This window comes from Patella vulgata, chromosome 5 (assembly GCF_932274485.2).
Source record: "Patella vulgata chromosome 5, xgPatVulg1.2, whole genome shotgun sequence".
NCBI lineage: Eukaryota > Metazoa > Mollusca > Gastropoda > Patellidae > Patella > Patella vulgata.
The window spans coordinates 50,388,486-50,410,981 of record NC_065883.2 but is presented as its reverse complement, the minus strand read 5'-3'; the positions used below and the strand labels follow the sequence as shown (position 1 = coordinate 50,410,981).

Here is a 22,496-nt window from a genome sequence, read left to right as displayed (position 1 = left end):
ACCGGATGTACGCCAAATATGCTGATGCTAGGTAGGAACATTATCATGCCCGTCCAAGCTATTATACCGAAACCGACAGAAACGGAAGAAATCGATACTGTGGAAGTAAACGAGTACATACATCAATTGCAAATACTTGTACAAATGCACTTTTTGTGTTTTCTGGAATCTTCGTTGTTGATTAAATGAAGACAAGATTGTTGATGGTTGTTAATAGTTCTCTATATTCTTTGGTAAACAGTAATCAACAAATATCACAACAGACAATTAATATAACAATTATTGGTCCAATGCTTAATAGTAAATAAGCTTCAATGTGGATATTGGAATTGACATCAACTTATGTCTCCAAATATCCAAATACAGGTAAATAAGGTCTGTCCTTAGGTATGTGATCTAAGTTGATCTCCCAAGACACGTGTGTAGCCTCCTCTTCAAATTCTGTCATTTGGGTCTATATATCCCCATGCATCGCCTATAGGGCATTAATCCTATAAATCTACAAACAATATACCCTGGTAACTAAACGCTATAGCCCACAGACGTTAATTATAATTTATAAGCTCAATTTAAAGTTTAAAACAAAGAATACTGGAGACAGGTGATTAATGAAATATATAAGACAATATGAAGTAGACATAAATGGTGGGTAATTAAGGTGGATTAAGATCCATTAAAATATAATTGACTGAATTATGTAATACTGTGCGGATTAGCATGACGTATTAAACATTTACTATTGAGTCCAAATTCACCCTACTATAATAGGAAAGTAAAGGCGATCTAGGAACTGCCCGAACGGGGATTTTTATGTTTGGTCAGAGGAGAAACAGAGACATGTTCTCCAGGGCTTTATACTTGGATTATAGGGGGAATAAAGACGAGGATAACCTATACGGTCGATCAAGTAATGACCGCGTTCATGAAACTGTTAACGTTTACAGTAACACCGGGTGGTGGATGGATACGCTCATGTCTTGTAATTATAGGTTGCCTGGCAGTCGGCCCCGGCGAACATCGGTATAAAGAGAGACGGAGGCACGTTGTCTAGGGCCCTGACCCAGGTTGACGATATGGTTAGCGCGCGACCAAGCGTCGGTTACTGACCTAGGATGGTCACCGTTGATATATTTCGGGAGTGTGGATCCTACTTAGCTTTTCCATTAAAGATCGACACACATACATACACTAGGAACATACAGGGCGATTCCATGCTAAAGTATACAATTAGGTGAAAAATTTAATTAGTTGATAAGTGGACAAAAATAGTGTCTTATGGTGAGAAATAATCCATATTTTGAAGAAAAATCTCAATTTGGGTGGAGACTCTTCCGATTTTTTTTTTATTTGGTCTTGTGTCAAGGTTTACGTTGTAAATGTCGAATTTATAATTCTATTGTATTTTCTTACTTTGTGTTTGTTTGATTATTCTGACTCATAAAGAATGATTTGGCATTAGTTATATGACAATGTATATAAACATAATATTTAAACATTAAAATATAAAAATAATATATTTTTGTGAAGGTAACTAACATTGAAAAATATCACTATGACAATGTACGTCTGTTACCAAATATTTACATTTTTTTCTCTCTCATTCATATTTTTATATAGAATTATTTAAAACTTCATATCTAAAGCTAGAATAACCCATTCTTACTATAATGACCGTAAAAAGAAAAGATTTGCAAAAATTCTCAGAATAACTTGGGTTTTCATAGATGTACGTCCGTTACTTTTCACAGTATTTCATGTTACCAAATATTTCCATTTTATCTCTCTCATTCATATTTATTTATGGAACTGTTCAAAAACTCATATTTAAAGCTAACATCACTCATTCTTGTTACTATGACCGTAAAAAGAAATCATTTGCCAAAATTCTCTGAATTACTTAGGGTTTCATAGATGTATGTACGTCCGTTACCAAAATTTTAGGGTAAAAATGTACGTCCGTTACCAAAATTTTAGGGTCACAATATTTCATTCAAGGAGTAATGTTTTTAGGAAAGTAACTGTTCCATTGATTCAAATGAGTTAACTATTATTATTATCTAGTATAAGTCCGATTATTTGAAAGTTTACATATCTCATGTAATGGGTTAGCAATTTGCACTTGTACGTCCGTTACCAGAAAATATGTACGTCCGTTACCACAATAATTTCTAATTTACTGGGTTACAAGAATCCAAATGTGAGAAGTGATTATGCAGTACACATGTAGTACTAGTGCCCTTTCTTAAAAGGATTATAACTTTTAAATTCCACAAGACAATTCACAGAGTTTTGAAACTATGTTCATGCAGGCAAATCATGGTGTTCATTTCTGTACGTCCGTTACCTATACTTTGAAGAGCCAATATTTATTTCCAGTGTTCATGAACAAATTAAATTATATGTCAATTTATACTTAAATCATGTGACTTTAATGCTATATAAAACCCAAACAGTTAATTATTCATGGTTAGAAGATATTGGAAGTAATAAAAATATGGCGAGTTCAAAATGTACGTCCGTTACCGTGGAATTGCCCTACACCTTAGGCTGGTAAACTTGGTAGTGGTGACTCCTTTTAGTATAAAAACCATAAAGTATTTAAACGCAAATCACGGTAATGGACGTGACTGGTTCCTTAATAGCGGATAATAGTAGAGCTCAAATACGGAGTTTTATACAAATCGTTTTTTTTTAAGGGGGAGATAACGGATGGTATAACAAGTATACCACACAATTCTGAACAAGACCTTCTTCATTCCAGGATGATGAGTCAAGAAGATTCCTGCACCTGCAGGTTGTGTCAAGAAGTTTTCCCGAACAAACGAAAACTGAAAAACCATATTGCCGCTGCACCACATCAACGGTTGAAAATGGTTTGTGTATGGTGTGACCGTGAGACATCGTTCAGGCATATGGTGGACCTGAAAACCCATATGAAGGCTGAACACTCGGAAAAGCTGGGACTCATGCCGGAGAAGTTTCTGTCAGAGAACAATGGTTTCTGGATGGCTTACCACCCAGAGAACTATGGATCGGTCATCCAACCATCGTCTAGAAACTCGGGAGAAGCCATGAAAGCACGAATGGAGATTTTAGCCATGATAGACAGAGTAGGCTGTTCACGAACCAAGGAGCAGTGGTACCGAGGATGGGAGTTCGAGGAACGGAACGCTGCGGCCAAGCGCACCTACTCACCTTCCAGACCTGGAATTTATGAAGACCTGACCTTAAGGAACATCAACATAATGCAGGGAAATACCAACGCTATGTTTAGCACGGAGGTAGGCACGGGCGCCTTTTGGGTCAGAATTATTATGAATGATGCGGTTTTAGGCCACAGCAAGTCTATGGATGCCCTGGTTAGAAGGTTAGTGACTCTTAAGAACAACAAGAACGGAAATGAACCAATGGTCTTCCAAGAGGTCGGAAGAGCAGAGGTCGGGAAAATTTAGGAAAAGACGGCAAAGATGTTAGGCATAGAACCACACTTTATCAGTCATGTGCAATCCTGTCGTTTCAATTTTAATAAGAAGCCAAAGACCCATAGCGTACAGCTGTCACCCCTACCAACTCCATCCACCTCAGACATTACTCTGGACGTCGAGGATGAGCCTTGGTTCTCATCGGAGGAATTATTACAGATTAGACGAGATGTGGAGGAAAAAGGGAATGCAGACAAGAGTAAAGAAAAGCCGAAGAAGGTGAGAATTGGGGACACTGTCGTGATAGAGAACACCAGTGTCCTTGACAGGAAGAAAGGGGATGGTATCAAGAACAAAGCAAGGACTAATAATGATGTAGGACAGGGAGAAGACAAGAAGGGAGAAGAGTGTAAGAACAACCGATCAAATGATGGGAGGAAAGACGGGAGCCACATGATAAACAAGAAGGGAGGGGCAGATTTAAATAAGAAAGACAGAAATCTGAACAAGAATGAAGATAAAGATGAAGATCGAAAGAAGGGCCGAGACCAGGAAAAGAACGGGGAGGAAGATTTCAGCAAGACAGGAGAAACAGGGAAAAACGGAGAGGAAATGAAGAAGAAGGCGAGAGATGTAATGAAGATTGAGGATTTTAGTAAAGAGGGGGATATAAATAGGAAGACGGGTAGAAACGATGGCGACATGAATACGACGGAACAAGACGATTCGAGTGGGAAGAGGGTTAGAGTAAAGGACGGTAATGGAGGAGATGTACAGTCGAGTAGAAGGAACGAGACACGGCCGATGGAAGACCGGAGGCCAGACTGGAAACTGAGTTCCCGAACTTTTAAGCTGTTGAGATGTGGAGCCATGCCCCTCTTTCCACCTGGACGACGTGCTTCGGAGGAAAGCGAGGTCGTAGATTTGGGTTCGTCACCGTCGCTGAAGTGGCCTCCTGTAAACTGGAGAAGTATGAACGCTACTAAGAAGTTGACTGCTTGGGAGTATATGAGCGTATGCCTCAACCTCAGATGTGGATCATTCACGTTCGACAGAGATGAACTTCTGTTAAAATTTAATTTTCTGGCACTGCCTGTACAATATACCTGTACAATATACTGAGAGAAATCGCGTTGGAAAAATATGTGTCTCCTTCCGCAACCATGACACTGGATATGTTGGAGAGTGCAGGAGAAGTCGGGACACCGACCGTTTCATTGACATAATCGATGACGCAGCCATCCCTTTAAGAGTGCAAGATGAATCAGCTTAAAGATTTCCGTTTACATGATGTAATTGTTATATGCAATGTTTTTATATGCCATGTTGGTTATTTAAAGGGCAACGGTGCAAAATTCGGGAGAATTTTAAAAACTTGGGTGGGGGAAGTGTAATATGTGATATTATTGTAGTTATCATGACTAGCAGTATTACAATCCAACTACGACGATCCGCCGTGTTATTATTATAATGTTATTTGATTTCTTGAACGTCGTCATGAAACACGTTACTTTCGTCCGATTTATGTACATCATTACTATTTCAAAACTATAACTTACGTATTTATATCCGGTAATGTGTGTCCTTGTATCATCACATTTTCCCGATAGCAAACTATATGTACTAGAGCATGTAAACTCATCGAAATTCCATAAAATGTCATTGTAAATTCGTACGATCCCAACCTAGTCGTCCATGATAGTATTTTTACTGTTGTTGTTGTATTTATATTGCTTTTCTAACTTATAATTGGCCGTACTTAGTAATATAAAGTAAGAACTACGTTTTGTCCATCACTCATTGTGTAATGGCGCACGACGCCACTAGGCCTATGTTTGCTGGGGCTTTGTGTTGATACTTGTCCGTTTTATAACTAATTTATTGATTCTTATTCTGTATATTTTAAATCAACTACTGCTAAATTTAAGCAGATTGGACATGCACCGGACAAGTCGGCATAGGCTGTTATCGTTTGAAATTATGATGTTATTGTCGCTAGGCTGTAATTAGTTCCGACGCTCCCAAAAAGGACAACCAACCATTGGTCAATCCGGTCACCTGGTACGTTGGTGTTCCCTATATAAGACCCCGTTAACGACGTGATGGCAGATAGCAATCGACTTCGGTCAAGCAGCATCTCTACTCTGGAGCTTTTCGAGTATTTCAAACAATTCTAACAGTAGCACCTATTGTTTTACTAGGTGAGGATTTATTATAAAACATGATCGGTACATTTTCATTCCTATAATAATATTATACGATATTTCATGATGTTTTTCAAGCGTTTAACGGCTTCTACTATTCGCCGCTTTAAGGAATTGCGGCGCCATTATCATTATGCACAGGTGTGCGGAATGCGTCTTCGTTAGAATTTGGCTCTAGACTATATGCTATCTCCCACCACGTCAGACATCGAACGCTATGCTTTCAATATTGTTTTTCCAATGAATTGTAAATATTTATTTTAATACATTTTGCATGCAGTAATCATATTCGCCGAATAAATAACTTTAGTGGCCTTGGTAAATACGGCGTTACTTGGTTATTAGTTAATGGGCTGCGATATGCCCAATGGAGTTATGCCCCTTTATACGCTTTAAGGCCCCAAACGACCGTACATATTCCTAGCACATAATTACCTGTTCACGGGATGAATGGCATCAGCATTCCTGGAGCAGCAACGGCGGAGTGATGGAGAGCTTGTCTAACAGGACAGTGAAAAGGAGGAGGCATGGAGAACCTAAATCAGGTATGGAGGCGATTAACTATTGAGGCCTTGGTGGAACTGCCCGGTACAGGAGCGCCTTATATAAAGCCATAGTACTGGAAGGATTGCTGTCGTAGGAATGGAGAAAGGACTCGAATACCCCCCCCCCTTCCTCCCTCCGCGTATGATAATACAGATCTCTGTATTTTTCCGTAACGTCTCGCCGGCAGTGCTAGGATGCTGGGTAGCTTACAATACTGTTGGCAGCCGTTACTAACTGTAAGACCCATATCTACTTTTGTAACAATTATGCCTTACAAAACAACACTACCAAAAGTTATACATGTCATGTATCTATTATTGACTGTAAGATAACACGTGTATATGTTCCTGTAAAGACACCACCACATGTATGTGTTCCTGTAAGATGTATATGTTCCTGTAGGACACTATGTGTATATGTTCTTTTAAGACACCACATGTATCTGTTACTGGCTTTGACACAAGGCATCTAATGTTTATGCTGCTGATTGTAAGACCACCCATGTATCTGTTACTAACAGGCGACAGCGATACACGACGCGTATCTATTAGTATTACTTATCTAAGATGCCCTATGTATCCTTTACGGTAAGCCATCATGTTTATAAGCAACTGTATCTGTTACTGACAGCTATACACGATATGTATCCGATTTATGACGTACCTTGTATCTGTTACTGTAAGACACCCTGTGTATCAGTTGCTAACTTTAAGACGAGCTATCCTTCTATTACCAAAACCAAAAACATGTATTTATTATTGAATGCAAGACACCCTGTGTATCTGTAATTGATCGCTATATACACTGGGAAGTAGTAAAGGTGAGATTTGTACGTTTACAGTATAGTTTTCTCGCGTTTTAGTAAATTTCTACAAATATCGGTAAAATTCTAATTATCGCAACAAATCTAATACGAAGAGGCTAAAATCTGTAGGTACAGTGTGTTAATTAACAGGGGTGAGAAATTGACTGAAAGGTGATATAATTATCGCTAGGGGTGAAAATCTCGGCGACGGTGTGTTTTCTGTACCGGTGTGTTAATTAACGAACAGGTTAAAAACGACTGACACGGTTTGTATTCTTTGTTTGGTGAGATCGGTCTTTGTTAAGTGTAGGTCTTTATACATGGATTTATACGTGGGATAGGTACGTATATCCTTTCTTATACGTATTTCATTTCTTGATGAATACTACGTGTTTTGTACTTCGTACCATAGTCGGACTGCAGTTATTTATATATTTGATCTTTTTTGTGGGTTTAATTTGTTTACAAATTAAAATTCCAAGTCAAAGAGACAATGAAACCCCCACACTCGAAAAAGTAGGAGGGTGGAAGATTCCCCTGTAACAATGTGGTCCGGTTTGGATCTCAGTGATGCATCTGAGGGAGAGCAGGAACCAGTCCGTGTAGAATAGATTAGTAAAGATAATCCCCCAGGAACAAACTAGATCAACACTGTGTGAATTTAAATCAGTATAATCTTATAATATAATAGCCCTTCATCAGTTGGCAATTTGAACAATATTAAAAAATAATCCCAGATTAGTGGTATATATACAAATTTTTGGCGCATGCGCCTTAAAATAAATTGGGATTAAATAATCCTTAGGTTAGGATTATTATTTAAAAGATTCAAAAAATAATCCCTATACTGGGATTAAAAAATGTTGAAAATTAAAAGATGTAGAAATTTAATCCCTGTATATACTGGGATTTTAAAAGAATAAAAAAGTTGATTTTTTTAAATCAAAATTAATGTACATAAATAATTTTTTAAAAGTTGAATAAAATGGATGTACAAACAAAATTTATATAATAAATGAATAAATATAAACGCTGATTATCATCAAGTGACTATTGTCAGGTAACATCAATGGCGGTCGTTTCCTAAGAGACGAAATACGTATAGTCTCGGTCATCCGGAACCTCCTGGTCTTCAAACGTGCAGACGTAGAATAGGCCTATACGTATGGAGTTTTCTGCGATCGGTTTTAAAATGCGTGGTTATGAATTCAAAGGAGTAGTTTCATAGCTAGTGGTTCAATTGTGGATCGTGACATCGGTGATGCTGATAGGCGGTAGATATCGTATTGTGAGTGAAGAGGGAGGTTGTTGGTCACCTCTATGAATAAAAATAATATTCTGTAGTCTAGAGGGCCACGGGAGGAAAATGTACAAAGTATAGCTTAAAGGTGAAGTTGTCAGAATAACAGTTTCTCTAAAACGGATGCTGTAAAAATAGACCGTAGATTTGGTTTCAATAGGTATTACTCGATCTGGTATGTACTGGCGGTATTTATTCTTCTTTAGGTTTTTCTAAATCAAATCCAAGTGTGTATAGATTGATCTTCTAATTTCTTTGTTATTGGTATAGTGGAAACTTTAAATCTATTCTGCTTAAAAAGGTGAATTCGATAATATTAAGTATTCGAATTAAGTCGAAAAAATAGGTGGTATCCTTTAGGTACAAAGTGTTTTTCTATGGATAAATTCAGGAAAGTAATGTGATTTTCACATTTTCAGTAAGTTGAATCGGAGTTTTCTAAAGACCTGTAAATACGGGACAAGATTATCTGGAAGCTTTTTGCTGTTGGTATAAGTAGTGGAAAAAATGTTTCAGGTTCGATATCGTTTCTAGGTCGTTTATTCGAAACGCGTTTTGGTGAAGATTATACTGATTTAAATTCACACAGTGTTGATCTAGTTTGTTCCTGGGGGATTATCTTTACTAATCTTGTTTACAAATTATCGTGCGTACCACTATATAAATGCTCGTATCTTAAAATTGATCACACGCTGTACCGTCATTTCCCGATATCATAACCAACCCCAATTTGATTATCCGATATATTCTAATCGCCATTGTTATCAGATTAACCAATCTTGTTTCGAAAGCAAGTTTATAAATGTAAAATTGCACAATTAATGAAAATCTATAAGTTTTCGTCACTGCTATATTTACTACGCGTTGGCGTATTAATATTTTAATGTATAGTTTCTTGCCTGGGTCATAGATAGGACTACCGAGAAAAGTAATTTCCTCACTATATATAACAAATGATAACTCACATATCAAAGTACACTGATGAAAATAGAGACATGCGCCCGCTTCCGCCCATGGTAATATTGCTCATTGTCGAACATTATTCAGATTCGATCGAACTCTGTGTATAACAAGCTCGTCTTTGAAAGAATAATACTGATATATGACCTAATATTGAGACGCTTGTTCATATAGCCGCTTGTTTTCCATTGTATGAAATAGCTTTATTAATTTACTCCACAGTATTAAGAAACCACAGGTTCTGTGTCGGTTCGTGCACACTTTTCACACGGAACTGTTCTTTGATGTTGAGAGGCACACACAGTTCGCTCTGCTCTTTGATGTTGAGCGGGGAGTTGTTTCTCGTGCTCGAATGGATCAGCTGATAAAGTTGGTTGGAATTGTTACAGTTTATTTCAATAAGTACAACAAAAAGGACAATTTTGTAATGTGGGTGAATACTGTGGTATATTCAATTTTGATCTTATTGCAATGGATAAATGTGTGGTTCACTTTTCGAGCATCTCATTTAAATAAAGCTTATTCTATTAACATAATATGTATATATTATATTCATTTCATTTTTTTTCTCATAGGAAATTTCGGTTAGTATCTGAAACGAAAAAAACTGTCCAAGTCATTATATTATATTGTAATCAGAGAAATGTTCAAACAAAGAAATGAACTAGACAAGATAAAGAGTATAAGCAATACCATTATTTGTTGTCACATATTTTAATTGATTTCTAGCTTTATATACATATAATACGTTCGTTATTTGCTACATGTATATTTGTTGCATTGTATTAATGTTCGTTTATTTGTTACATGTATATTTGTTGTATTGTATTTATGTAATTTTTGTAATTGTATGCTGCTCCTCGTGGGCGTTTCTATGCAATAAAATTTACTTACTTACTATTGATGTTTATATGCGTTCATAATTAAATGTTTTAATTAAATCGTAACGTATGAATTGTGTGCTTTATTTTTCATCGAATTGGCAATTTTTATTAGCCAAGACATTTGCTGCTACACGCATATTTGCTCCAATAATGATAGTTTGTGGAATTTAATGGGGTTTTAAAAAAAACATAATCAATGGGTGGAATTTAAGACTGGGCAGGGCGAAGACGGGGAAACGTTATCATGTTGTTATTCAAATTATTCAAAGACATATAAGGCCAAGAAATACGCGATGACATTGAAAAGAAGAAAATGCTTGTGCTACTATCCCGACATTATCACGGCGTACGTGGACTAATGCTAAATCATAGGACTATGATATTTTGCTATTGCATATTTCCCCCCCCCCCAAAAAAAAAAAAAAAATCTTTGTGGAAAATTTAAAGTCTTTTCTAATAATATTAACAGATTATTTTTTGTTTGGTTGTTCTTCTTTTTGGATTTGTTAAATTATTTAAAGGAATTTCCAATTCACATAGTAGAAATTTACATTTCTAATTATAATCACCAAATTGACACCAGAGCATGAACTATACGCTTCGCTGATCACCAACTTGTAACAACATTGACCTAGATGTTATATAACTGCTGCCAGACTTTATTAGGGGCAATAAATGGACACACAATTCCATTGTAACTGTATAATGTGTATTATAAACCAAAGGTAAATTTATAGATTTCAGAACAGAACAATAATATTCCAAATACATTCACTGTCTTGTTATATACTATTCAAAAAAAGTAGGGGATATTTGATTTTGGGGGCATAATACTAAAATATGCAAATGACTACGAAAAAAGTCACTATAGAACCTAACAGAAGAAACATTTCCAGTTACATGTGACGCCCAAACGCACCAATAGCTACCACATGGAATGCAGGTGATGCTTGGGATCATCATGGGGGTCCAACCCAAGATTTGCACGACTCTGACTTTGAATGTTACAGTCATTGTGGCATTGAATTCCAGGATGGTAACATCAGTTTAATTGTTTTAGTGACCAGAAAACAAATTTTGATATGCGTCGGCTTACCCAAAATGAAAGGTTACGTGCCCTTGGCATGCTACAGATCGGCACAACACAGGCGGTTGTGGCGCGGACGATGAATGTTTCTCAGTCTGTCATAAGCAGGCTATGGTCCAGATACCGTGATACACAATCTGTACAGGACAGACCACGCTCAGGTCGACCAAGGGCGACAACTCAAGCCCAGGATCGATTTATCCGTACCTTGGCCTTGAGAAATCGTGTCATCACAGCAAATCAGATCAGCGCTCGTCTTCAAACAGACACTGGTGTGAGAGTGAGTGGCCAGACGATTCAGAATCGACTGCAAAGGGGTCACCTTCACGCCCGACGTCCTCGCGTGATCCCTTGTTTGAGAGATCATCACATTCAGGCAAGACGTCGTTGGTGTAGGGATCGTCAACACTGGGATAATCGACGCTGGAGCAATGTGATGTTTTCAGATGAGTCATGGTTCACTGTTGATTTTTTGGACAGACGTAGAAGCTAGGGTGTGGCGTCGTCGAAACAAGCGCTTCCAAGACGTTAACGTCATCAGACATGATCGATTTGGGGGTGGTTCTGTTATGGTGTGGGGAGGCATCACTGTTGCTGGAAGAACGGCTTTACATGTTGTTGCAGGGCGTGTTACAGGCCAGTACTACCGGGACAACATCTTGGCAGTCCATGTTGTGCCGTTCGCACGACGTCATGGCCGCCGTTTCATCTTCCAGGATGACAACGCAAGATGTCACAGGGCCAGGATCGTTACAGGTTACCTCCAACAACAGAACATCACCACATTACCTTGGCCAGCACTAAGTCCCAACCTCTCCCCCATCGAGCATGTCTGGGACATTCTTGGACAGAGGTTACGTCAACGTCAACAACGTCCTGCCAATGTCCAAGAACTTGCTGCTGCGTTGCAACAGGAATGGGACAATCTGGACCAAAATGACCTTAGACGTCTTATTAGGAGTATGCCACGTCGGATCAATGCTTGTTTGGCAAACAGAGGAGGATTTACCCGTTACTGACTTGGTTGTGATGCTGTGGTAACTTTGCTGTTTGACCCCGGGTATCATTTTACCCTTATAATGGTCAGTCTGTGCCTTACTTAGTCTAACGATCATTTGGAATAAATCGATGAATGTGAACTTCATTTCATTTTGTCATTTGTTTCTTCGTCAGTTTCATTAGGTGACTTTAATAACACTTAAAAATCAAATATCCCCTACTTTTTTTGAATAGTATATGATGACTTTAGTTTAATAAAATTTAAAATTCGTCATGACTCTGTAAGTTAATAACGATGTGTTGTGTATCCTATTTAAAAACTAATTTGTCAGCGACACAAACGCCTCAATGGATTATGTACATAAGCTATAGATATTTTAATTACATCAAAGGTGTATTAGAAATTACTGTTGATCTGAAATAGTTTCTTTTTAAAAAATTCATAACGTGGAACTCAATATAGAATAATAAATAGCCAGAAATATTGAAAATGAAGCTATATAGGTTTAAAACTATGACTTTAAAATATAGTGAATATGTCGAAATGGGTAACTGCAGCAAATAAATTATTATTGCCTAATTATATAAATATATTCCTATAAAGGTAGTGGCCTAATTCTTTCACGCAATTTTACATGTTGATGTGAATAGAATACATAACAAATATAGTGAAATTTACTGAAATATACATGACAAACCATCTCTTAATGCAAAAACTTTGGTGTGCATCATTATTTTTTTTTATGAGTTATCACATTGTTAATGCCCCACGCCCCCTTTATGTTTATAATATTTTCTCTGATTGTAACAGCTTTAAGTGACTTCTCGATATCATTCAAAATAACAAGTCTTTGCTCTGCAAAAGGAGATCAAACAGTTATAAATGGGATTTAGACAAAAGGGAAACATATTTACGCATATATACTTGAAGACTTTCTGTTTCAAATCTACGTTGTATTATTCATCCGTTTTATGTGATTTATTTTTGGTATATACTGACACATATTTAATATTCAATATTGTTCATATTGTATTAACAGGCCTTTAACAAATACATGTAGATCATGCTATAACCCTATTCTAAACCCGTATCCATGATTTGTTTTACGTCAAATTTTTAGATTTCAAAGCGCACACAATTAAGCAGAATTGGCAGTAAAAAAAATTAAAAAATTACTACGGCTTATTATGAAAATCGTTTCAAATAAAGCGAGAGAAATAAAAAAAAAAGACACCAAAGTGATTTCCAAAGGCGATTGCATGCTTTTAGAATAGAACAAGCTAGGCGACACATGGAGCTGTGCCTAGTCCGTGCAACGGATGCGGGACCGAGAGTTAGATTTCTTTACGTTTGACTAATTGTTCAAGAAGGGTCATCTAAGCTGTTGAAAGAAGGGAACCAAACATACCCTAATGCGAATATATCGGGAAGACGTCCTGTAAATCTGCGAAAAGCTGTTTTGTATGAAAATATGATTACAATATAATGGCTGCTTCGAAAACAGATTGGTTAATCTGATAACAATGGCGATTAGAATATATCGGATAATCAAATTGGGGTTGGTTATGATATCGGGAAATGACGGTACAGCGTGTGATCAATTTTAAGATACAAGCATTTATATAGTGGTACGCACGATAATTTGTAAACAAATTAAACCCACAAAAAAGATTAAATATATAAATAACTGCAGTCCGACTATGGTACGAAGTACAAAACACGTAGTATTCATCAAGAAATGAAATACGTATAAGAAAGGATATACGTACCTATCCCACGTATAAATCCATGTATAAAGACCTACACTTAACAAAGACCGATCTGCGTAAAACACGGTCGAACAAAAAATCGCACGGCAAATTAGATTTAACACCTACGCGTCAGATAAAGCTTGCTGGTCCTTGATAAATCACCTTTGCTGCAGTTATAACATGCTTTCGAGAAAACTCACCAAACAAAGAATACACACCGTGTCAGTCGTTTTAACCCGTTCGTTAATTAACACACCGGTACAGAAAACACACCGTCGCCGAGATTTTCACCCCAAGCGATAATTATATCACCTTTCAGTCAATTTCTCACCCCTGTTAATTAACACACCGTACCTACAGATTTTAGCCTCTTCGTATTAGATTTGTTGCGATAATTAGAATTTTACCGATATTTGTAGAAATTTACTAAAACGCGAGAAAACTATACTGTAAAGGTACAAATCTCACCTTTACTACTTCTCAGTGATACGATGTCTATTACTAGCAGATATACACGAGGTGTACATGTATCTATTACTGATCAAAGATGTCCTGTGTATCTGTTACTGACAGCTATCTATACTCGAGGAGTATCTATTACTGATTAAAGATCCTCGGTGTATCTGTTATCTATGACTGATTAAAGATATCCCGGTCGGATTCATCTTGCTTTCTTTGGTTATTCTAAGAGGTTTGGAATGATGTAATGAATGCTAACATTTCTGATATATATATATATATATATATATATATATATATATATATCATTCGCATGATTAACTCTAGTTATCAAGTGAAGACATCAAAGTAAAGTTTTTAATTTGTTTGATGTTGATACAGTAAATATGGTTGCACGAGCGATGAAAGTCGCAAATATGCTGTAACAACAACTCGGTTTTAAGAATGATCAACCAGTACTAGGCCTAATTATAAAACAAAACACGGCTAATTAAATTGATTAAATGTTAAGCTTTTAATTTGTTTGATGTTCATCCCCTGTTGATTGTGATTAGAGCAATATACAACAGGATAATTAATTGGCAGTGGTTTTCATTCGTGGACTACTGAACACTGTTAATTTTATTATACCCGACAGTTTACATCACAACACGCACAGAGTTTTGTCTTGTCCATGGATTTTATGATTTAGCATAAAATATGTTACTTGATCCAGTTTTGGTCATTTTCAAATGCCCTCGGTCCCAACTGGCATATACAGCCGACATGGAACCCATGGTCTATACTAAGCCAGAGGTTTTAGTGTGGAAATTGCGGCCATATTTGCTTCCATAGAGATTCCTCTATCCTTAGGCCAAGAGAACACAATAAACAATAAATATAACAGAACAAAATGTTACCAGTATAATTTCAATCAGATTGAAATAATAAGAGAACAATAAAGTGTATCTTACTTGGTAAGAAAATCGTGAAATATTTGTGGTAAATGTGTCGGTATGGTAGGAGGAATGGTAGTTACTTTTTCACCTTCTGCCAAAGACAATAACATTATACCCTGTAAAATTTAAAAAATCACCATATATTTATATCATATAAAACTTTTCAAGCTACTGCTTTATTCCTTCAATGATCATTGCCATAATTTACTACAAATCATGAAAATTATATTGATCTAACCCGAATAAATTTAAACTTTTTTTTTATTGAATGAATTCTTACATAAAATGACCAAACAAAGTTATATGTACTTAAAAAGCTATATACACTTTAAAACAATTCCACCTCAATCTGATTAAAATTATTTGATATATTGCCGTTTTTGTGTCAGAAGCTCTAAAACACTTTTCAATTTTTCGATAACAACCTTAATCTGGCACACACATTTGATTAACATACTGACAGAACTAATCATTACCTAAGGTACAAATAAACAAGCCAACAGTGAGGCTGATGTTCCCCGCCGAAACCCCCAAATAAATAAATGACACATATTAATTAATCGCACATTTTCTTTTTTTTTCAAAAGTATCAAGCAATCAAACTGATTATCAACTATACACTAAGTTTCATCACTTTCTATCAGATAGAATCAAAGTTATCTTGTCCCAAAGCTTAGCTTTAGTTTGAAATGACAATCATTAAGCTCAGTCAAGACAGTCACCTAATGAACATCTACATCAAGTTTAAACATTCTACCTCAATTAAAAGCAGAGTTGTTATGTTCCAACGTCTTGACCAATCAAATTGCTTATCGCTCCTTGGCCTAAGCACAAATTTCTCATCATTGAACTTAGTCAAGGTAATGATATGATGAATCTATACTCAGAGTTTCATCACTATCACTTAATTATAACCAAAGTTATCGTACCCCAAAGCATCAACCAATCAGATTGCTTATCTCTGCTTACCGTAAGCAGAAAATGTTTATCACTGAACTTCATCAAGGCATTCACCTAATGAATGTCTACACCAAGTTCGAATATTCTACCTCAACAAGCCAACAGTGAGGCTGATGTCCCCCGCCGAAATTGCAAAATAAATAGATGACACATATTAATTAATCGCACATTTATTTTTTTCACTAAGTTTCATCACTCTCTATCAGATAGAATCAAGATTATCTTGTCCCAAACCATCGACAAATGAAATCGATTAGCTCTGCTTAGCTTCAGCTCGAAATGTTAATTATTGAACTCAGTCAAGACATTCACCTAATGAACATCTACATATACATCAAGTTTAAACATTCACCTAATAGACACCTATGCCAAGTTTGAACATTCTACCTCAATTAGAAGGAGAGTTATTGTGTTCCAAAGTTTCTACCAATCAAATTGCTTATCACTCTGCTTACCCTCAGCAAAAAATGTTCATTATCGAACTTAGTTAAGGTATTCATATAATAAATCTATACACCAAGTTTCATCAATCTCACTTAATTAGAACTAAAGTTATCGTGTCCCAAAGCATCAACCAATCAAATTGCTTATCTCTGCTTACCCTAAGCGGAAAATGCTCATCTTCGAACTCCATCAAGGCATTGACCTAATCAACACATACACCAAGTTTGAACATTCTAGCTCAATTAGGAATAGAGTTATCGTGCCCCAAAGTATCAACCAATCAAATTGCTTATCTCTGCTTACCCTCAGCGGAAAATGCTCATCTTCGAACTCCATCAAGGCATTGACCTAATAAACACATACACCAAGTTTGAACATTCTAGCTCAATTAAAAGTTATCGTGTCCCAAAGCATCAACCAATCAAATTGCTTATCTCTGCTTACCCTAAGCGGAAAATGCTCATCTTCGAACTCCATCAAGGCATTGACCTAATCAACACATACACCAAGTTTGAACATTCTAGCCCAATTAGGAAGAGAGTTATCGTGTCCCAAAGCATCAACCAATCAAATTGCTTATCTCTGCTTACCCTAAGCGGAAAATGCTCATCTTCGAACTCCATCAAGGCATTGACCTAATAAACACATACACCAAGTTTGAACATTCTAGCTCAATTAGGAAGAGAGTTATTGTGTCCCAAAAAGTGTGACGGACAGACAGACGGACGGACAGACGGACGGACAGACAGACGGACGAACCCATTTTAATAGTCCCCTGCTTTCTTCGAAAGGCGGGGGACAATTAGAAGGAGAGTTATTGTGCTCCAAAGTCTCGACCAACATAGGCGTACGAGCCAGGGGGGCAGGGGAGGCAGCTGCCCCCCCTAACTTTCGGGCAAGCTGACTTTTCGGGCAGACGGGTAAAGTAAAAAAAAAATTTATTTTATCTACTTGGCCAAATAAAGTGCCCGAAATCTAATAAAACACTAATTTTACGGTCTGGAATAGCAGTAAAACGCTTTTGGGGCCGTCAAATCTTCCAAAATTGTCTTGGGGGTGGGGGTGGGGTCCATACAAGGTCAGCTCCGCTTCTTCGCCTCTCGAAGAAAACCGGCGCCTCTGTCTGTAAACCTGAATTTTTTTGGGGCATTTCTAGTTTTGCTTCCCTAACTGTCATCCAGCCCTAATAAAACACTAATTTTACTTTTATTTTAATTGAATACCATGAATTTGTACTGAGTTGACTATGGATTAAAACATTTTGTCTGGAGCCACTCTACTTTGTGCGACATTTTTCAGGCATCGATTATTATTGTGAATGCAGCTGCAACAGTCTGACTGTATGATTGGAATTCAGAATGGGATTTCGGTTACAAAACCATTGGATACTTTTGGAGTTGCTTACACGGGCTAAAATAGCAGAAAACGCATTTGCCGTGGTTAAATTTTCAAAATTTTCTCCCAACGGTCCCGTCTCCGTGGACTGGAAAGGATTGATCTTTTGATTGGAATTCGAGCAAGCCATCTTAATGAGGTTGCGGCAGAACTAATCCGCCTGGTGGCGCTGTAAGAAAGTAGGACATCTCCGTAGCGACAAGCAGACGCTAAAAATATGGCTGACTTCGACGACAAATATTGTGATAAAACGTTATTAGAACTTAAGGAAATTCTTCGTGTTCGTAAATTAAAAGTTGCCGGAAAAAAAAGAGATTTGGTTGAACGGTAAGTGATGATAATCCAATGTTTTCTTTAGATTTATTTATAGATGCTAGAAACTCGAGTGAACGATAGTCGATAGCTCTAGGCCTAATCAGATATAAATAAACAAACAGTGTCAGTGTTCACAAGTGTTTGTTTACGTAATTCGTTGATTGTTATTGTTTTCCATTCCGATTATAATTTACACAATTAAAGACTGTTGTTAGTTATAAATTTATTGTAATGAAACCTGGTGGATACAAAGACAATATAAAATAATACATATTGATATAGGGCCTATATTATAATTATAATAAAAACTTTCACTTTCAATAATAAATAGGCTAAATTAAAATTTTCTTTTCGCCCAGAACAGGTAAAACCATATTCGGTATTGCTAGCCGTCGAGGCTATACTATTTTAGTATTATTGTTAATAATAACATGTTAATAATAACACTTTTCCTGTCTAATTTTAGTCTTTCATTAATTTAAATTCTAGATTGATATTTGATGACAGAAATTCCTCAAAAAATGAACCTGCACCAGAATTCCACATGTGTCTGCCTGGAATCAGCGAGTATACAGATCTCCATGCTGATCACTTACAGAACTTCCCTAATGTGACCAAACAGAGAGTAGTGGATTTCTTACAACTAAGTGACCAAAAGTTGAATGAAAAAATTGAACTTCTTTATGCACAGAGGTAATTTTTAAACATAGGTGTCACATCTTATTTAAGGTGTTGACAGCACAATCATGTACTATCACATCAGGCAGAGTTAGTGACTTTGTAACTCATTTCATTTTACACCTTTGCAAAGTTTGGGTAAGATTTAACTATGTTATGAACGGTACTCATTTACACTAAATAGGAAATATTTTTTATCCAGAAATCCATCTCTTTTATATTTTTTTTTATCAAAGTACCATTAATAATTTTAAAAAATTGTTTTGGAATTTAATTTGCAGAAGAAAAAAAAATTAATATTGAGAGCTAATTAACTTGCCCCAATGTCATCCCTCTCAGTGATGGTAGCCGCCAAGCGAATAATTACTGCTGATCAGTCTGTGACATCTTTTCAGTTTCTTTTTTGTACATAAACTTATCCTTTATTTTTACCATACATTTGTATTTATTTTAGGTATCTAAGATATGTGCGTGTAGTCATAAATGATGTAACATATATAACTTCGAACGTTTGGGCAGAAATGAAAAGATCAACAAGCTACAAAGTGGACATAAGTATAGACAGGAATGCAGTGATCCAGCAAACTCAGTGTGAATGTGCAGTAGGACAAGGACCATTGGCTCATTGTAAGCATGTGGGAAGTGTTTTATTTGGTCTTGTAAAATACTGCACATCTGGTAGCATTCTAACAGAAGTAACATGCACACAGGTATATATATTATCTCTATTCAGGATGTGTCATATTATTTAATTTTTATTGATTAATTTGCTTTTCAATACCAATACTGATCTTACTTTGGTGTAAGGCATGGATGTATAACTGATATTGCCTTAATTATAATGTTATTCTAGTTAACACCTAGTCATGTGTACTACAGCAATAAGTATAACAATTATAGCCCTAGGCCCAACTGCCAGCAGGTCTAATCCTCGAATGCCCTGGTGTGATCTCCCATAAGGAGAGAGAGAGAGAAATGGGGTTTAACGTCCACTCAACACAAACTAGGTCATTTCGGGACTAACATATGGTTTAATTTTATTTACATAATTCCATTATATTTAGGATACATTCAAACTTGGAATAAACATTATAGGAAATTCATTAATGATATTTGCATTCATTTCAGGTTTTACAAAAATTTCACAAAAGTAAGCCCATGAAAGGTAGTCCATTGAAAACAAGGAACCTGAGTGGAATCAGAGGAAATGTGAAGCCTGCTATTTATGATCCAAGACCAGTGCATAGGAAGAATTCTTCAAAAAATGAACAAAACTTGAGAAACATGGTACTTAACTGGCAGGTGAGCTAATTCAATTCATATTTGATCAATCTTAAGATTTTTGAGTGATTTATGTCATTATGAAAATGAAATATTAACTCCATCATCCTGTACTATGACAACCTTTTCTGTTTCAGGGAAAATCAAAGTGGCCTGTGCTACAAATGTATGAATCAGCCAACATAAGAGCCTTAGCAGCTGACCATGACTACATGGAGCTGACAATGGAGGATCACTTTCTCAAGACTGAAAAGGTATTATTTTAGTTTAAAACAGTTATTTGTTATAAGATAAATTACAGTCTTGTACTTTATTCAAGATCACAAATGGTTTGACTCTGTAACAGTGATTAGATTATTATTGTAGTGTTCCTCTATAAACAGTCATTATGTAATATCTAAATCTGCCTATTGCAGGTCTTTTTGGGGCCTTAAATGATATATAAATTATTAATTAGACATTTATTAACATGACAAGACCATAATCAACTCTCGATGCCAATTTTAAGTTGATATCTTAAATAATGCATCTTAAGTTTAAATGTCAATCGGATAATAATTTCTTGTATTTACTGTAATTTCAGGTATCCTGTATTTCAAAGGCTGAAATCTATGAAATTGAGCAGCAAACCAAATACCAAAGTGCATGTGACAGGTGGACAGCAGAAAGACGAAAACGAATTACATCTTCTAATTTTGGAAATATATGCAAGGCCACTATAAAGAGAGACATTGATATGCTACTGAGGGGTCTATTACACCCAGTAAATCTAAAAACTAAACAAACTATGTATGGGAGACAATATGAAAGTGTGGCAGTGGAGAGTTTTGAGACATTGACAAACACTAAAACTAAGAGTTGTGGACTTTTTGTTAGTGAACACACCCTATGCTTGCTGCCTCACCAGATAGAGTCATTGACGATGAAACTCTGGTAGAGGTAAAGTGTCCGTACTCAGCACGAAATTATTAAATTTCTGAACAAACGGTTCCATATCTAACCATAACTGATGGGAAGTTAACCCTAAAAAAAACCCAAAACTATTACTATCAAATACAAGGGCAGTTGTTTTGTGCGGGTAGGAGACAGTGCAAGTTTATTGTTTTTACTTTGACAGACATAAAAATCATAGACATCTTTTATGATCATGAATTTGTTATGGAAATGTTGAATAGACTCTCAAGTTTCTATGATTCACATTTTAAGAATGCCATTTTGAATAAATATTTATTTAATAAATAAAAATATATCAGAGTTAATATGTTTTATTCTATCCAATGTTACAAGATCAATACACGTCAACTTAGGCATCATTGTGGACAATGGCTGGTCTAAAATTACATAAATAAAAACAAACTGAAATAATTGCATCTGACAAATTTGATTCTGTATTATTTAGAGGTTTTTTCAATATTTTAAATGTCTTGGCTAGTCCGATAATTCGTTCAACGTGCACTCGTTTGCTGGCTATTTTTCGATCATTTGCTACTGAATGTCCAGACATCCTGTTCTTTTTTTTAAAAAGTTCTGGAATGTTAATTTCCACATTTGACGGTATGAACAGATCTTGGACATTAAACCCCTTATCTGCCATGACAGAGTCACCAGATTCACATAAATTCATTAGACAGCTTCTCTCGCATATCTGCCTATCACTGGCTGCACCACCAAATGCATCGGACACATAACTCACAAGACCCCCTGGTGTAACACCTACAAGGACCTTAACCGTATTTCTGTTTTTATATGTGGAAAATGTGCCTTGCTGAATAATGGGTTGTTTTGGCCTTTGTATTGGTATTTCCGTACCATCAATTACTACCCTTGTTGTCGGAAACTTAGACTTAAAGTCTGCAGGACTGTAAAACTTTACCAAGTCTTTGGATGGCCACCAGTTAATTTCCATAAGTGAAAATACATGAAATTTATCCATGTTATAAATATGTTCATAAGCTCTTTTTCACATATTTCAAATGTGTCAGACAACTCAAAATTACTCCTCCCAAGTATAAGTTTAACCAAAGTCAGAAAAAACTGGTCCTCTGTTGACATCTTAGGTTTTGTCCC

General features: G+C 36.3%; 2 protein-coding genes across 3 annotated transcripts in view; one reads left to right on the top strand and one right to left on the bottom strand.

Moving 5' to 3' along the window:
• Window positions 1-22,496, bottom strand: part of LOC126821151 (eIF-2-alpha kinase GCN2-like) — a 270,365-nt gene that overhangs the window by 138,756 nt on the left and 109,113 nt on the right. For both annotated transcript variants that reach the window (XM_050549499.2, XM_056101507.1), the window contains exon 13: window positions 15,372-15,472. Coding sequence is in view for 1 of the 2 variants with exons in the window: in XM_056101507.1 (XP_055957482.1) it covers window positions 15,372-15,472 (101 nt within the window). In the remaining variant the exon portion in view is untranslated. The remainder of the gene's footprint in view (window positions 1-15,371; window positions 15,473-22,496) is intronic.
• LOC126821185 (uncharacterized) lies at window positions 18,979-21,731 on the top strand. The gene is made up of 5 exons (XM_050549591.2): window positions 18,979-19,163; window positions 19,603-19,858; window positions 20,277-20,450; window positions 20,567-20,683; window positions 21,013-21,731. Exons 1-5 carry the CDS (start codon window positions 19,015-19,017, stop codon window positions 21,364-21,366), a joined length of 1,050 nt encoding a protein of 349 aa, XP_050405548.1. The 5' UTR covers window positions 18,979-19,014; the 3' UTR covers window positions 21,367-21,731.

Coding starts and splice junctions, on each gene's coding strand:
- LOC126821185 (XM_050549591.2), top strand. CDS start 19,015: ATGTGTCTGCCTGGAATCAGCGAGTATACAGATCTCCATGCTGATCAC. Junction 19,164..19,602: donor GAACTTCTTTATGCACAGAG/GTAATTTTTAAA, acceptor TATTTATTTTAG/GTATCTAAGATATGTGCGTG. Junction 20,684..21,012: donor ACTTTCTCAAGACTGAAAAG/GTATTATTTTAG, acceptor CTGTAATTTCAG/GTATCCTGTATTTCAAAGGC.